This window comes from Bombina bombina, chromosome 2 (assembly GCF_027579735.1).
Source record: "Bombina bombina isolate aBomBom1 chromosome 2, aBomBom1.pri, whole genome shotgun sequence".
NCBI lineage: Eukaryota > Metazoa > Chordata > Amphibia > Anura > Bombinatoridae > Bombina > Bombina bombina.
Window position 1 is genome coordinate 315,050,035 of NC_069500.1, and position 19,061 is coordinate 315,069,095.

At 37.2% G+C, this 19,061-nt stretch overlaps 1 protein-coding gene across 1 annotated transcript in view; it reads left to right on the top strand.

Annotated features, from left to right (window-relative positions):
* The first annotated feature begins 6,332 nt into the window (after positions 1-6,332).
* The window catches only part of CHSY3 (chondroitin sulfate synthase 3), a 542,146-nt gene continuing 529,417 nt past the window's right edge, over positions 6,333-19,061 (top strand). Inside the window, 1 exon segment of the mRNA XM_053701649.1 lies at positions 6,333-7,036. Coding sequence (XP_053557624.1) covers positions 6,406-7,036 — 631 coding nt within the window. The 5' untranslated portion in view covers positions 6,333-6,405.

The following is a 19,061-nucleotide window of genomic DNA, read 5'->3' on the forward strand; positions in this document are numbered from 1 at the left end:
TATTACTTTTCTGTTAGTTAAAAATAAGTTTATTGTGAATTTTTAGCAAAACTTTGTCTGCATACAGCTGTTGAGACACCAATGTGACCAGCTTGTTTATAATGACTTAGAAAATGTCACAAGTCTGGTGAGAGAGCCTTTCAGATATACCCTGGAAAACCCCTGTTCAGCCCTGTCCCTCCCACTTTCTGAAGCTGTCAGTTTTAGTTTGCAATGCAGCAAATTCAAGGTGCAATATAATTTGTAAAATCTACAGAAATATAAAAAAGTATGACTCCTCATTTGTTAAAGTAACACAAAAACTTTCAAAACATAAACAAAATTTGTAAAATAAACTGCTAGAGCTAAATCTAAATGTATTAAAATATAAATGAGAAAGTGCAAAACCTTAACTGCAATAATACTGAAAGGGACCCCAATCTGAAATGTATAGTAATATAAAATACAATGCACAAAGTGTAAGTGTAATAAAACTCTCATAGTGTGCAGGGCTATATTGCACTGTGCTTGTCTTTCTTTTATTTATAGAAACGAGGAGAGACCTTGCAGTGCTGGAGAGTTCCACCCATTTTAATTTTGAAATATCTCAATAACGTTCGCCCCACTGAAGTTATGAACTGCAATTTCTCTCCAAGCTGGGGAAACTTTGAATATCAGGGCTAAAAGAAGAGCAGAGGGACACTCTGGTCATATAGAAAGGTATAGTAGTTGGTGGAATAAAATATACACCTGTCAATCTACAAACAAATTATGATTGAGGTGAGCGCTGAGTCCTTTGTCTGATCTGTACTATTTCAGTGGATTTACTCACGCACCCCACGTTGTCTCACAACTGCAGTGCACTTGTCTAGACTATATAATATATATATATATTATATATATATATATATATACTATATATATATATATATATATATACTGTATATATATATTAATATATTCTCTCTCTCTATAAATATATATATAGTGTGTTTGTATTGTGTTAATGTAGTGTGCAGTGTGTGTGCTTTTTTATTGCAAAAGATGTATGTGTGTGTAGATTGTGTTTTAACTGTTGTGTATTTGCAGTGTGTGTAAAAAAGTAGAGCTAATAGTAGAAAAGTAATCCTGCTTAGAGAGGGCAGAATAGTAAAAGTGCAAGCATTGACTTGTAGTGAGGAAAGTCAGATGAACAGAGACTTTCTCAATTGCTAAAGCAGTGCAGGAACACATGTTTAGGTCGTGCATCAAAGTAGTATGCTAGGGCTGATGATGAGATGTGACTTCAAAGATGGGAGTAGCCAAACTGTCAAGGACTAATGTTTTTTGAGAAATTTGGTGGAGGATTTAGTTTGGGTGGGAGGAGTAGGGTGTGTTGTGATGCTGCAAGTGAGGAGATGTTGGTGAGGAAGAGGAAAAAGAATTTGTGAGGTGTGAGAGAATACGTCTATAGCTGAAGATCAGATCAAGGAGTGTTGATCTTTGTTAGATGGGAGAGTTGGACTATAAAAGGATATGGGGGGGGGGGGGAAGCTTTGTTGCCTCCAGTAAAGTGATCAAGAATTTGAGCTGGGGAACTATTGGGTGATTTATATTAATGTAGAAGTTTGTAAATTGGGTCAGAAATTCTGTTAGGATTTTTTGCCATCAAATCAATTCTCTAACATTTGACAACCCCTACAATAACCCTTTTATCTAATGCTTTTTAATGCATGAGGCACACAAATACACGCACCACTAGTTGTACTTGACACCGCTATGTCAGTCTTCAGAAAACCCCTTTTTTAGCAGTTTCACAAATTACTTTTAAACTTTACATGTTCTATTATTTTGACATATTGTTGGTTGCTTTTGATTGACTTTTTTCATGGCTTTTTTTTTCAGTGTCAAAGCAATCTCAATTCACTTGCTGATAAACACAACTATTTTAAAATAGGTTATGAACATCTAAACGTACATATAAAGGGACAGTAAATATTTATTACAAATAGGCACAAAAATCACTAAAGCTCAATCTACAGCCCTTCCATTTTTACGCTCATATTACAAGCGCAGATTTAACTGTTAGTGCTAGAGTTAAATCTAGGGCTCTCTAACATTCATAAAGATAGATATTAAAAAAAAAGTTTTAACAGTTATATACTGTAAAGGGATATGGTATATAACCAAAATGTTGGACTGGATAAGGTTCAAAGGTGTATGTATATATTTATATATATACACATACACACAAATATATACAGGTAGCCCTCAGTTTACGTCGGGGTTAGGTTCAGGAAGGATGGTTGTAAATTGAAACCGTTGTAAATTGAAACCCAGTTTATAATGTAAGTCAATGGGAAAAGTGAGGGGTTAGGTTCCAAAACCCCTTTCAAAATTGTCATAAGGTAACACCTAATGCATTATTTTAAAGCTTTCGAAATGAAGACTTTAAATGCTAAACAGCATTATAAACCTAATAAATAATCACACAACACAGAATATATAATTAAACAAAGTTAAATTAACAAAAAAAATTGCTAAACAGCATTATAAACCTAATGAAATAATCACACAACACAGACTTCACTTGCATTTTTCTGCAAACAGTTCTATCTATGCCATTCCAATCTGGACTGATTTATAGACAGGAAGATCTTTGTTCCTTTGAAATCTGCTCGATAGCTCAGGTCTGGTTAAACTGATTAAATGTCAGCCTTGCTGGGCTTTGCTGCAACACAAGCGGACAGCTCCACCCTTACTGGCTATTTAATAAATGCACTGCTTCTCCAATGCTTTTCAATAGCAGTCACATGACTGGAAAAAAAAGGTTGTTATTCTGAAACGGTTTGTAAATTGAACCGTTGTAAAAACGAGGGCCACCTGTATATATATCACTATATATATATATATATATACAGCAGTGACGTGCAGATAGGTCAGAGATTGGTGAGGCACTACATATGATACGCCGGAGAAACACATATACAGAGGGCCGCAAGTACCCCCAACCGGGCAGGTTTAAATGATAGCTGAACCAGTGCACAGGTGAAATAATCTGTTGATGGGTGAGAGCAAGTTAGTAGCCACTGAGTTACTAATTAGCTTATTACTTCATATGTGCACTGATTCAGCTATAATGAAAACCTGGCCTGTTAGGGGTACTTGAGGACCATGGTTGAGAAACACTGCACTAAAGTTGCACTAAAGTAGATGCATGAGCCATAACTGGTCACATATATATTACATAACTCACAGAAATGTGTATAGAAAGATTATATAATCTATTAAAGGCAGTTAAATACAGTGATATATTATTTCTGCAGTGCACATTTATTTTATTATTCTATCCCTTGATCATCATGTCAGTCAGGACTAGTCTCTCTCTGGACATGGTATCTTAAAAAAAGAAAAGCAAACGGACCAAAAAGCATCATTACATAACTATTATTTGTGCACATTATTTTTTATTATAATATACCTTGATTCATGATCAAGGTATATTATAATAAAAATAATGTGGGACAAATAGTAGTAAGAGGAGTGGTACGTATTTTATTAACTCCCCTGCTGCTGCATCATTACATAAACTATCTATTTGTGCACATTATTTTGTAATATAATATACCTTGATTCATGATAAAGGTATATTATAAATAAAAATAATGTGGACAAATAGTAGTAAAGTAGTGGTACGTATTTCATTAACTCCCCTGCTGCTGCATCATTACATAAACCTATATTTGTGCACATTATTTTTTATTATAATATACTTGATTCATGATCAAGGTATATTATAATAAAAATAATGTGGACAAATAGTAGTAAAAAGTACTAACTCCCCTGCTTCTGCCTAGATGCGCTCTCGCGCTTTAAAACTGTAAGCATTAGCATAGCCACTTTCTGTTCTGCCTTACCCGTCAGCAAGCTGAAGATTTTAAAATCAAATTTGTATATGGATCCGGCGCTCCGTCCGCGTCCAAGTGACCCAGATGGGATGAGCTGATCAGGTGGGCAACAGTCCTTCCTTCACAGTCCTTTACCGCCAGCCCGCCAGACTCCAGTACTACTGCGCTGCGCTCTGGATCGATACTTGCGCAGGGAGCCAATCAATAACCGGTCACGTTCTCCTGGTGTTGTCAATCACAGGAGAACATGACGTCTGATTGGCTCCCTCTCTAAGAGGCATTACGAGTGATGCCTCCGATTGGCCTATATTTACCTGGCTGACATTCAGTCAGCCTGTGACAGCCAGTGGGTGGTGTTTTCATCCTTCGTCTCGTAATTTAAAAAATAAATGATGTTACGCAATGGAGAGGTAGAAAAGTACACTGCCTCTCCATAGCGTAACTTGGAGAAAAAAAAGTTAATATGTTATTTTATGCCAGCAGGTGTCGCTAATGCGCAAAATATGCACCCATGTTGCGCTATGGAGTATGTCCTGCTCTGCATCTCCCATAGCGTAACATGGGGGAGAAATAAAAAGTACATTTCTTTTTTTTTTTTTAACACAATTTTTTATTTTTTATTTAATATTACATTTAAATAAACTTTGGGGCCCATATGGCAGGGGAGGCTCTGCCTCCCCTGCCTCCTATGACTGCACGTCCTTGATAATACACACACACAGAAATAATATTATAATAATACACACACACACAAATATATATATATATTTATATGTGTGTGGTATTTGCATGTGTGTATGTTTGTGTACGTATTCTATGTGTATGTTTATGTGCACAGACATAAACATACATATATACATACACACACACAAAACAGACACCTCTAAGCCCCTTCTCAGTCCAACACCCTTGCCATATACCATATCCCTTTTAAATCACTGTTTAAACATTTTCATAATAAACTTTTAGATTAACATTTAGTATGCATATAAGTGTTTAAAATATTTTAAGATATTGTACATGTGTTATGCTCTGCATTTATTGTAGCCCTAACAGTTTACTTCAGGTCTCCAGGTGCACTATTATGTGTTGCGCTATTGATAGCACTCCACTTGTTATCCAGTCCTAAATGTGTAGCTGCCATAAAAAGTAAGGTTTTTGCATTTAACCAGTGCTCTTAGGAGCTTTACCCCGCTGCCCCTCCATTCTTGTCTTCTACTTAGCAGCAGGCATTACAGTCATTAAAGGGGCATGAAACCCAAAATGTTTCTTTCATTATTGAGATACAGAATACAATTTGAAACAAAAGTTTTCAAAATTCACCTTCAATTATCACATTTGCTTTGTTCTCATGTTATTCTTTGTTGAAGAGTTACCTAGGTAGGTAGTGTGCACATGCTTTAAGCACCTACATGGCAGGAGTGCTCTTCCTGCCATCTAGTGCTCTTGTTAACATTGTTTGCAAAACTGCTGCCATACTAGTGCTGCAGACACGTGCACACCTACTGAGTTTACACCCCTGCTTTTCAACAAAGGATACCAATAAAATGTGATAATAAGAGTAAATTGGAAATTTGTTCAAAATTGTATGCTCTGTCTGAGTTATGGCAAAAAAATTTTTTTTAGCTGTATGTCCCTTTAAGAAAACTGCTGTCTGCCCCATTCTCTTCCTATTCATATGATCCTGGCTGCAGTGTCTCTGACTTCCCAGTGCTGTTTGTGAAATAATACTAATGTTTTTATGATTTATAAACTGTGGATAGTTTGTTGTTTGGTGTCTGTTTTCTAAAGGAATGTGTCATAAAAAGCGTTATTTAAACTATTGATATAAAACTGTAGTTATGTATTTAACCTTGATATTCCTCCTTAAACCAATAGTGGGAAGACTGTAATAGAAGCAGAGGAGGGATTCTTCCTTTATGCAAGTTCAGGACGAGTGAGGAATAACAGTGATGGTGGTCATACAGCGTTTAGTTTATCAGGATTCTTGAGAAATGGACCAGAATAATCTGAGTTGTCAGAACTGGGGACTGAGGTTAAAGACAGAGGGAATGTGGCTCGGGTGCTGTGAGCACTACGGGGTGTGGAGGTGCTTCTGCCTGGAGGATGAGAGCATACAGGAGGAAGGTGGAGCAGGAGGAGGAGGTAAAGCAGCTGCAGCTTGCTGCACAAGGCAGAGGAGGAGGAGGAGAGATGCAAGGGAGGTGCGAGCAGCAGTGACAAGCTGGCAGCCCAGACCACTGCTTAACGAGCTGCTCCGGGCTACCTCTGCCCGGTAACTTTTACTCCTAACAAAGCCTGTGCCACTGATGGTATGCGCTGCTGCAAATACCCTCTAGAGGAGAAGAGTAAAGGGATTTGCAGGGAAGAATCAGCTTATATTTTTTTATTTATACATTCTTTATGTTACAATAAGTGTTATAATTTCTCTCACAAACGAGGAGATGTTATAGTTTCCCATGCGGCAATTTAAAGGATATAATACTATTAAACTACATCTTTATAAACCGAGGATGGCTGTGAGAGCTAGGAGACCAGGATGAGTGTAGTAGTGGGCTTAATTCTTGGATTTACAGCAGCTTCTTGGCTAATAGCCCCCAAAGTAGCAGAGATGAGTGAGAAGAAAAGAAGGTCTAACGTATGCTCCTATTACAGCAGAGGGGGGGACAGGACTCATGGGCTGCAAGGGGGGATGAGGATCCCGGTTAGAAGCGACTCCTGGCACAGAAAGGGTATGGTACCAAACAGCAGCCCGGCCACTGGGCTAAGAGGAGAAGAAGAAGAGCTTAAGAAGAATAAAGAAAACAACAATAGTACAAGCAGGAACAGGAGCACACACAATGGAAGTGGGGACTGGGGTCCACCAGAAGAGACCCCAAGAAATTTCCTTTATGTTGGGGTCATGACAGCAAAAAAATACCTGGATACCCGAGCTGTGGCTGCATACAGGACGTGGGCACCTTTCATCCCAGGAAAAGTGGAGTTCTTCTCTAGTCAGGGCTCAGAAGAAGTGCAGCTACCAGAGCCTCTGCCAGTCATATCACTGCCTGGCGTGGGATGACTCCTACCCTCCACAAAAGAAGTCTTCATGATGATTAAATACATGCACGACAAGTACCTGGACAAGTATGAGTGGTTCATGAGAGCTGATGATGATGTGTACATCAAAGGCAAGTGCAGAAGCAAATATTATTTAATGAGAGACCCCCAGGATATAGTCTGCCATCATTTTATGTAAAAGCACCAATGTAATATAAGTATATGAATTATATGATGGCGTATAGTGTACTGTATTGACTAAGGTATGTGGCTTGAGTGCTAATAGAAAAGAGAAGAATGAAATTCAGTATCACTGCCAAATAAAGAAGTCAGTGTTAGTTATAGAACATGGGCTATAGGTTACTGTTCTTATATATTGAATCCAGTCTTCCAGCACAAGCCAATAATAGACAACTGTACATAGAGCTGCAGCCAGCTGGCAGTTCTGTTCTGTGTAAATACAGTGTGTTGCTATTGATTGGCTAAAAAGGTATTCACTTTTAATACCTCTATTAAAGGTAAGGTACATCCTTAAGATGTCAAACATTTATGAATGAGCTCTTAGACCAAATGCATTTGGAAAAACTTCAGGTCTTTGAATCAGCTCTGTATAATCAAGCTAGTTCCATGTCACCAGTGGATTTGTTTACAATGTGACTATTATAAACTATGGGAACATCACATTCCAGTTCTAAAGCAATACAGGATTAATAACAACCCTTCATACACTTTAAATAAGGTTATTGTTGTTATTACCCAGCTTCTTAAGTTTACAACTGGAATAGGATTTCTTTAATTAAATTTGCATTTTTTTTACCACAAATATAAATACATGGGCCTTATTAAAATTCATGATTAAAGGTAAAAAAAAGCGTAGGGCACTTAATATATTAGTGAAACTGAGAAGAGAATTACAGTGTGTACACAAAGCAAGTTTGCAATAAGCTTAGCTATTGCTCGCATGTATAGAATACAGATTGGATTCTACACTAAACTACGCTAATACAGTATTGGAGATAACACAACACTGAAACGCTGCCTCAGGTGAATTTAGCTTTTGATATGACATGAATGTTTCTGCAACTTGTGTTAGTTTTGTTATAAAATAACAGTAGCATTTGCTTATGAAGTTCCATTCCTAGATAATCCTATAACACTATGCTGTGAATAATCTGACTAGGAAGTATAAAGATTCTCCAGTGCAGTCTACTTATTTTATAGTATACAGATTTTCACAATGAAAGCAACATTTTGTGAGTCCAGTTCAGTTGGCACAACAATTGTGAGTGTTAGTACCTACATCTTTGATCATATGCCACACAATTACAATAGCAGACTATATCAAATTACAAATATATGTTACTGTTATCAGATTACTGGAAACCCCTCTTGTTAAAGATGATACTGCAAACAAGTATGCTCTGGAAGTCTAATTTAATAACTTAATTTGCAAAGAAATTATTTAAAATAAGTTATCAATTATCTCAAAGAAGACCTGGGTTAATAATGAGATTTTAAAATTCATGCAGATTCATATTTAATAGGATCTTCCTATTGTGTTATAGGCAATTAGATACATACAATAGCATGCCCCCTATGCCACTTGCCAACAGTACAAAAAGGAAGGCTTTAATGTTAGTTCACTGGAGGGAACATTTTCAATTCTGTTTTTTCTTTAGACAGGAGAGTGTTGAATTGTAACAGAAGCTGTGGATTTAAAGGGACAGAGACTCAAAGTGTTCTAGTAAGACAAATGTATTTAATGCAAAAATTGGGACATCAAAAGTTGCAGTTTAGAGAGAATCACAGAATTATGTGCCTGAAGTGGAAAAAAGTAATTTATACCTTCTTAAATAATTTTTCTTTAAAGGGGCACTAAATAAAAACAATAAAATCTACCAACTAGTAAATAAATAAATAAACTGTTATATAGCTGGAATCTGTTGCAACTGTTAATTAGTTGATCGGCCCACAACTTGATCGGGAGTTGAATACAACAGAATTGCTGGGTGACTTACTTTTAGTTTTTCCTTTATAGCTATTGAGGAAAATGTGTAGGAACTATTTAAGCATAACCTCAATTTTAATATGTTTATTTTGAACACAAACAGGTTCTTGGGGTCACACAATACTTGAAAGTACAAATTAGTGCAAAGTCACACATTCTCTTAGACTGCTTGTTTAAAGGGGTGTGTGAAAATAATTCAACCAAACAATCAATCATACAATAAATAACTACATAGATAAATAAATATTTATTATAGCTAGATCCTTTGGAGCTGTTAATTGGCTGATCTGGCTTCACTCTTTCAGGAGTTGAAAACAGCAGAAGTGCACCAGTCACCCTATTTTTTTTAAATACTTTTCACCAAGCTGTTTGAAGAAAACGTGTGTGGAACTAATAACAAATAAACTGTGCTAGATATATATATTACTTTATTTTTATTTGTAAGCCCATTTCTGCATATATTCTCAATATGAAGATTTTGTTTAGTGTCAACAGACTGTTGAGACACACATTATTGTCAGTTTGCATGTCTTGGTACACTGGGCCTTATTTATCAAATGCCGGATGGACAAGGTTTGCTCCCAGGAACCATCCACCTGGCATTGTGGTGAGTGGGCAGAATCTTCAGCCCACAATTATCGCTGCATGAGCAAATTCTTGTGCAGCCAAGCCCACTGCTCTCGCGTAAGCAATTGAGCGAGAACAGTGCTTGTCAATCATTCTGATCGGATCTAATTGGGATAATTTAACTCTGTCATGCTTGAGTTAATTAGCAGTGGTCTCAAAACCGCAGCTACTTACCTAGCATTTCAGGCAGCTTGAGCAGGCCTTAAACATTTGGGCTCTAAAGCTGCAGGCCCAGCTTCATAAATGCAGCGCATAATATTTTATTTTTATATTGTTGTAATATACCTCCATTAGTTGTGTCACATAAATTTATAAATTATGCTAAGGGTTTTTCATGTCCGAAAATAAGGTTGTGAGAATTTTTTTTTAATGTGATACATTTACAGGTGCTTCTTTAAAAAAAAAAAAAAGGCAATGCTTAGCCTGTTTTTAATACCCATGACTGCAATATACAAACATGCCTTGCATTTCTTATTTTTAGTATTTAATCGTTTTGATGGTAAACGTATTTTAGTAATGGTTTCCAAATGTGCAGTTATATTTCTCTGCTTGAAAACTAATTATCATCCCATTATTAATCAAAACGAAAGACAATCGTTAGCACTGATGCATGCCTTAAATCCGCCCAAAGGAAAGGGAAAATATTTGTTCTTAAAATAGAAATAATGTTTTGTTATTTTTATACTGTTTAGATCTAAGACTGCAGTTCAGATCAATAGGACGTGTTCTTGATATTCTATCACTTTGCGTTAACAGACAGAGAAATAGTGCAATGGACAATAACTACAATAGTAAAAAGAGAAGTGTCAGCGCTAATCAGCTAGGGTGAGATGTGAATGAAAAATATATATATACTAAAAATTTGTGTTTACAATTGAGTGGTGAATAATCGATGTGGCAAATGCAAGTATGAATCAAATATTAAAAATGTGTAGCAAAATGGACTGAGTTTATTTGGAACACTAATAAAATGTACAATAGGGTACAATAAAATACAAAAACAATAATAATACACAATATATGCAAAAATTTTACATAGAACAGGTAGGAAATATATAATCAACCATGACAGATGCATTCTGTTTTGAGATATGTAGAGAGGGATCTCTTAAAGGATTTTAGGCTTGGGGAAGGTTTGAAAGTGTGCGGGAAGTCCTTCCATAACTGTGGCGCTCTGTAGGAAAAGGAGGATCAAGCTGCTTTCTTTTTGTATTGAGGCAAGCTAAATAATGTGCTGGTACTGGATCAGAGGTTATAGGAGGTGGGAATAGCCGGGGAGAGCATTCTGCTCAGGTAGGTGGGAGCTTCCCAGAAAGGCTCTTAAACACAAGGCAGGAAAGATGGAGGGTGCGTCTGGATTCCAGCGTCAGCCAGTTTAGTTCTTTTAACATGTCACAATGGGGGGTCCTGTAGTTACATTGTAGCACAAAGCGGCAGAATGAGTTATACAATGTATTAAGTTTATTAAGGTGAGTTTGCGGTGCAGGTGCGTATACTACGTCCCCATAATCCATGATAGGCATCAGCATTTGCTGTACAATCTTTTCCTTTACTGTAGGGCTGAGGCAAGATTTGTTTCTGTACAGGGCACCTAGTTTTGGATAAAGTTTAGATGCAAGTTTTTCTATGTGGAGGCTAAAAGATAGATTGGGGTCTAACAACATACCCAAGTATTTGAAAGAGTGTACTGCGGTCAGCGTGCAATTGGATTTTGTTTTGATGCGTAGATGGTAATTTTGTAGTTTGTGTAATTTAGGTCTCGTTCCAAAGATCATTGTGATAGTTTTGTCAGTGTTTAGCAACAGTTTGTTTTTTGAGATCCACTTTTCCACCTCTGTGTACTGGTCTTGGAGCACTACTTCAAGCTGCTGCAGATCGGAATTGTTTGCATAGACTACCGTGTCATCTGCGTACATGTGTACAGTTGAGGATTTGCAGACATTAGGCAGATCAATAATTGTAAAGAGATATACAAGAGAGGTGTATACGGACAAAAACGGACATTATTTGTAACTGTTTCTGGACATCAGGCTTGTTTGTTTAAGCCACTTGGAGCCACTACTAGTTGTAATCATCTTTACTCACAACTCCAAACGGAGGTATTTGCTACCATCTTCACTTTTACCCTTTAATGCTCTTTCTACTCTAAACACTTAACGGCAGATTTACAGAGGCGTTAGTCAGGTTCAGCTGGGAAAAGCTGCTCCTGTGAGTATTACACGCTAGTGATGTCGCAAACATAAAATTTTCCGTTCGTGAACGGCGAACGCGAACTTCCACAAATGTTTGCGAACGGGCGAACTGCCATAGACTTCAATAGGCAGGTGAATTTTAAAACCCACAGGGACTCTTTCTGGCCACAATAGTGATGGAAAAATTGTTTCAAGGGGACTAACACCTGGACTGTGGCATGCCGGAGGGGGATCCATGGCAAAACTCCCATGGAAAATTACATAGTTGATGCAGAGTCTGGTTTTAATCCATAAAGGTCATAAATCACCTAACATTCCTAAATTGTTTGGAATAATGTGCTTTAAAACATCAGGTATTATGTTGTATCGATCAGGTAGTGTAAGGGTTACGCCCGCTTCACAGTGACAGACCAAACAACCGCAGCGGGTACAACATCATCATCACACCATACGTCCATGTGTGTAATGCTGCCTGACTGAGACATATCCCTGTTATCTACATCCTCTGGCAATAATGGTTGCGCATCACTCATTTTTTACAACTGATGTGTAAATAACTCCTCTGACAGATCAAGTGAAGCGGCTGTGGTGCTAGTGTTGGTGGTGGCGGCAGGCGGGCGAGTGGTAACTTGAGAGGTGCCCGAAGCTAAGCTGGAGGAGGATGGTGCTCAAGGTTCCGAGCGGAAGCTGTAGAAGATTGGGTTTCCTGTGTTAGCCAGTCAACTATGTCCTCAGAACTTTTCGAGTTCAGGGTACGTGGCATCTGAACACTGGGCATTATTCTAGGGCCAAAGGGAATCGCAGCAGCACGACCACGACGGCCCCTGCGTGGTGGCCTGCCTCTGCCTGTCATTTTTTTTTCGATTAGTGGTACTATGCGTGCAAGCTACTGTGACAACAGGTATGAGTGGCACTGTGCACTGGCAGAAGTTGGCAGAGTAGACGCTGTAGGCCTGACACACACGCTTGCAGACAACTAACTGCTATTCAATCTATTACATTCAAAATTGTATTTTTTTTTTTAAATGTACACTACTGTTACACCAGATATGAGTTGCACTGGTGTGACACTGTGCCCTGGCAGGCACTGAAACGCACATGTGTGAAGAAAACTGACTGCTATTATTTCACAGTCAAATTTCTAGTTTTTTTTTAAAACCCTTAAGGACCAAGGCCATTTTTCAATTTATTTCCCTTAAGGACCAGGGCTATTTTTACATTTCTGCGGTGTTTGTGTTTAGCTGTATTTTTCCTCTTACTCATTTACTGTACCCACACATATTATATACCGTTTTTCTCGCCACTAAATAGACTTTCTAAAGATACCATTATTTTCATCATATCTTATAATTTATTATTAAAAATATTATAAAATATGAGGAAAAAATGGAAAAAAACACACTTTTTCTAACTTTGACCCCCAAAATCTGTTACACATCTACAACCACCAAAAAACAACCATGCTAAATAGTTTCTAAATTTTGTCCTGAGTTTAGAAATACCCAATGTTAACATTTTCTTTGCTTTTTTTGCAAGTTATAGGAAAATAAATACAAGAAGCACTTTGCTATTTCAAAACCACTTTTTTTTCAAAATGAGCGCTAGTTACATTGGAACCCTGATATCTGTCAGGAATACCTGAATATCCATTGACATGTATATAATATATATATATATATATATATATATATATTTTTTTTTTTTTTTTTTTGAAGACATCCCAAAGGATTTATCTAGGCCCATTTTGGTATATTTCATGCCACCATTTCACCGCCAAATGCAATCAAATAAAAAAAAATTGTTCACTTTTTCACAAACTTTAGGTTTCTCACAGAAATTATTTACAAACAACTTATGCAATTATGGCATAAATGGTTGTAAATGCTTCTCTGGGATCCCCTTTGTTCAGAAATAGCAGACTTATATGGCTTTGGCGTTGCTTTTTGGTAATTAGAAGGCTGCTAAATGCCACTGTGCACCAAACGTGTTTTATGCCCAGCAGTGAAGGGGTTAATTAGGGTGCATGTAGGGAGCTTGTAGAGTTAATTTTAAGTGTAGTGTAGTAGACAACCCAAAGTATAGATCTAGGCCCATTTTGGTATATTTAATGCCACCATTTCACCGCCAAATGCGATCAAATTTAAAAAAACTTCCTTCCCTGTGCAAGCGCCCGCCCCTGCCCTCCCGTGCACGCGCGCGTCCGTGCGTGCCCCCGGACATCCCCGCCCACGATCCCACCTCCCTCCACTGATTGCTATTATTTCACAGTCAAAAAGTGTTTTTTTTTTTAAATGTACACTACTGTTACACCAGATATGAGTGGTGGCACTTGGCAAGTGGGCACAGTATACGCTGTGAGCCTGACACACACGCTGGCAGTCAGGCAACTGCAATTAGATTACACAGGGAAAAAAAAGCAGACTGATGTTCTAGCCCTAAAAAGGGCTTTTGTCTCCTTACAGCAGAGATCAGATGAGTCCTTCAGGACTGTAGTGGACACTGAATACACTAGCCTAGCTATCGATTTCCCTATTAAATCAGCAGCAACTACACTGTCCCTCCTCTCACTAAGAATGCAGCTTCCGAATGAATCTAAAATGGATGCTGTCCAGGAGGTGGGAGGGTCTGGGAGGGAGGGTCTTCTGCTGATTGGCTGGAATGTGTCTGCTGGCTGTGAGTTACAGGGTCAAAGTTTACTCAATGATGACGAATAGGGGGCGGACCGAACATCGCATATGTTCGCCCGCCGCGGTGAATGCGAACAAGCTATGTTCGCCGGGAACTATTCGCCGGCGAACTATTCGCGACATCACTACACGCCAGTCGATACCTGTTAAAGTATAACTGAATCCACTTGAAAGGCTGATTAAAGCCGCACCGCGAACGACAAGCAACATTGTTATTATCATCACGCCACTGATCCGACTATATATACAGTCACATCTGCACACTGTGACATACCCCAAAGGGAAAACATCTCCGCATCGCAAGTTTTGCCCTTGAATAAACCGAGGGACACCCAGGAGTGTTATTTTTACCATTCTCCTATTCTCACAAGGTACTTTTAACTTATTACCTACTATTGAGATATATTTTATCCTCAAGTCATTTCACCAGTTAGCCTAATGGCCATTTTTATTTAGCTCATTTGGGGAGACGTCCCCCGTTTTATTATTATTATTTTTATTTCTATATTTGTGCAATAAACTGTGTTTATTATATAGCCGTGTCTTACATATTTATCATTGTTTAGTTATCTCTTTACAATTAGTGATTTATCAAATCATTCCTTACATTTTATTAGTGTTCCAAATAAAATCAGTCCATTTTGCTACACATTTTTAATATTTGATTCATAGTTGCATTTTCCACATTGATTATTTACCACTCAATTGTAAACACCAATTTTTAGGATATATATATTTTTCATTCACATCTCACCCTAGTTGATTAGCGCTGACGCTTCTCTTTTTACTATTGTAGTTATTCTATCACTTTGCTACAATAGTGCTGCTGTAGGTAGATTTTAAAAACACAGGAGGAATCATACAATTTATTCATACTGGTTAATTTCATAAAAAAATTAATACTGGCCTCTATATAGTGGTTTTCAAACATTTTCAGACTGTGGCACACTTGATAATACAAATTTCTATCAGTGCACACCTGTAGCCTTAATGCTGGGCTCTCATATGATTAACCGTACATTTTACAGTACTCACACCACTCACATTCATCTGTGTGTGCTCCAGTTGCAAATTCTATAATGTAGCAGGGATCCATACCTGGGTTAGTGATGGGATGTGCCCTGGTTGCACATGATGCTTAGTTTACAGTGATCCTGTAACTGGTAGTTAGTTGCTCATTGTGCGCATGCTAACAGTTGAATGTGCCAGTATGATTGTTAGTGAAAGTCATGGATCCTTCAGGCTGAAACGCCAATGACGAAGTGTTAAAATAGTGCAAAATGGGTTAGATCATTCAAGACTCTACTCCATGTGTCGTTTTCTTAATTATTTGAAATAAAAACTGAATTTTAACTCTATGACTGCATCTTACCTTATTTTGGATGGCAATAATAGAAGCTCTAATTTGTATTGCATCTACTAAAGCTTACCTGCTAGAGTAGAATGACAAAAGGATCATAACAGCCTATTAATATACAGGCAGGAGAGGGAAAAAAGAATTGGTAACATAAACTGATTACCAATTAGGCTGGCAAATTTTTAATACAAATATAGAATTGTATAAATGGGCAAAACTGCACTGTAATTTAATGGAAATACTTTTTACTATCAAAATTAGGTGGAACACCTTGGGCTCTTTTGAGGCTCACCAATTGAGAAACACAGCTCTAGTTAACTAATAAATAGCCAAGATACAAACAAACCAAAAATCCCCCACATATTTCAAATTCGTTATCAGGCTGCTAATTTGTCTGTAGTTGTGAAACTTCTAACAAAAATGATTATTGGAGCTGGGAAAGAAGAGGTAGCCCACAAGAAATCTGAATTGCTAATAGCGATCTCTATAAAAAGTTCTTCCTATTCTGATGAATGTTGAAGAGGTATTATTTTATAGTACTTAAAGTATATAATTGTAATAGTTTTAAAATACAGTAAGAGTTTAATATAATTTTGAATATATACAAAATGTATTTTTATCTAGACAACTTGGCAGACTAGATCCGGGTTCTTAAAAAAAAAGTTCCCCAAAACCCAGTGCAATTATACCACATACCTTCGCAAACCTATTTTTATGCTTCATCTCAAAATTTATAAAGTAATACAAAACAAAATAGCTGCAATTTTTGGCAAAGTGACTAAAATATGTGCGTACTTTATTCCTGATTGTAGTCAAACTTGAAAGTATTGTCAAAAGTAATAACACACACACTCATACAACACACACTCCATATACACACTTTAATACAAAACACACAAATTCATACACACACTCTCATACAAAACACACATCTTAATTTAACACACACCGCATACACACACATACTCATACAACAAACACACCACACACACTTTACACACACACTCATGCAACACACACACACACTTTAATACAACACACACACTCATAAAACACACACATACTTTAATACAACACACACTACACACACACACACTTTAATACAACACACACTACACACACACGCACACACTCTCATGCAAAACACACACACACACTTTAATTCAACACACCATACACACACTCTCTCTCATACAACACACACACACAGCACACACACACACAACCCAGTAAACGTAGTGTTGTGACCCAGTAATGGACTATGATCCATGGTTTGAAAAATCCTATTTGATTGAATGTAATATCAAAATCTGTTTTAAATAGTATATGAAAATAAGATACAATAACTTTCTACTGCCACAGTGCGCTGCATCATAAAGTAGTTGATGTTGGCTTTGGTTTCATGTAACGTATCAATAGTCTTCACATAAATATTTCCATTACAAGTTACTTTAGGTTTTCTGTAACTCTTCTACTTATTGCATGCAAGTTGTAGCAAGATTTCTGAAGCCCTTTGAGACTACTAAAAAATAGAAAATGAGATTTTTTTAAATAATGTACTATGCACTACTTTATATAGACTTATAATGATTGTATTATGAATGAAGAGTTTTTCTCCTTGAGGCCTCAGATAATAACTGCTAAGTTGTAGCTGAAAAATAATTATTACCCATCTCAATAGCATTCATTTAACCAACTCCAAAATGATGAAAGGTCAAGTTGTACCTATCAGGATTAAAATCTGTTACTTTAAGGCCTGCACAGGTCAGACAGTTGTACAGAAATATTATAATAATACTAATATATTCTGCCAGCCTGTATATAAACTGCCATACTGATATTATTAGTAAAGTTAGCTGTGAGCACACAGTAGCTGGCCAAGGGCCAAGTCACTGTGGTTGTCCAAAGTTACTTGAACCTGGAGAAGAGTCTGGGTGGCTGGGACATAACTGAGCCGTTGGACATTCTTGGCTCGCTGGAAACAGAAGTTATGAAGCAGTGGTCTAAAGACCGCTGGTCCATAACCTGTCCGCCTGCTCTGAGGCGGAGGACAGAAATCAACCCGATCGCATACTATCAGGTTGATTGACACCTCATGCTAGCGGCTGATTGGCCACGAATCTGCAGGGGGCGGCATTGCACCAGCAGTTCACAAGAACTGCTGGTGCAATAATAAATTTAATCAATGTGCAGCGGACATGATACGCTACATCGTATCATGTCTGTCCGCACTTTAATAAATATACCCCTATGACATTTCTCCTAAAGAGTTGAAGGATGGGCAATAGGACATAGTACTAAAATAAGAACAATCTCCTGATTACAGGACAATTTCAATAACATTAATAATAAATCATTCTGGACATCATTATTATAGAGTAGCTAAATTTGTAATTATAAAAAAAAAAATGTAAGAGAGTGACATAAGATCGTTTAGAAATTGCTACACTTACTGTTACAATTATATTTCTTTTGTAAAGAGACCTGAAAGTCAAAATGAAACTTTAATGATTCAGATAGAGCATGTTATTTTAAGACTTATATATATTCCTACTATCATATTTACTATTTATTCTTTGTTCTAAAGCATATGTAGAGTCATTTGAAAAAGGAAGTGCACCCTCTTTAAATTCTATGGTTTTACGTATCGGAACATAACAATCATCTGGTCCTTAGCAGGTCTTACAATTAGGTAAATACAACCTCAGATGAACAACAACACATTATTTATTTAACAAAACTAAACAGCAATGCACTACTGAGAGCTAGCTGGTGATTAGTGGCTACACAAATATGTCTCTTGTCATTGATTCACCAAATGTGGGGGTATAAATACATAGTTATATGCAAGCAATAGTGCTATAATATTATGTTCTAATATATAGCTTTTTCTTTTTGCACTTTTGTGTCTGTTTAATTATCTGAATGTTTCTTCTGCAATAATAAAATTGATTTACCTATAAAAGCATTCATTTTTAACCAGACACCTATCCTTCAAGATTACTCTAAATTATTCTATGCTATAAATTCCTGCCCTGGCTTCTAAAATGCGCACATGGTTTTTAAATATTTTGATGGGCTCCTTAGAATGAAAAAAAATGGTCACACCCCGATTTAGCCAACATTATCATACACATCATTATCATATGGGTCTTCCTGAAATAAGAGGGAATTATCAAAAGATCTTGCATGCTACTAATTTAGGACTAGATTACCTGTGCAGCAATATTTTCTGCTCCCACTCATGCATTAACATCGCTAGTCTGAGGCTTTTTGTGCGCATCA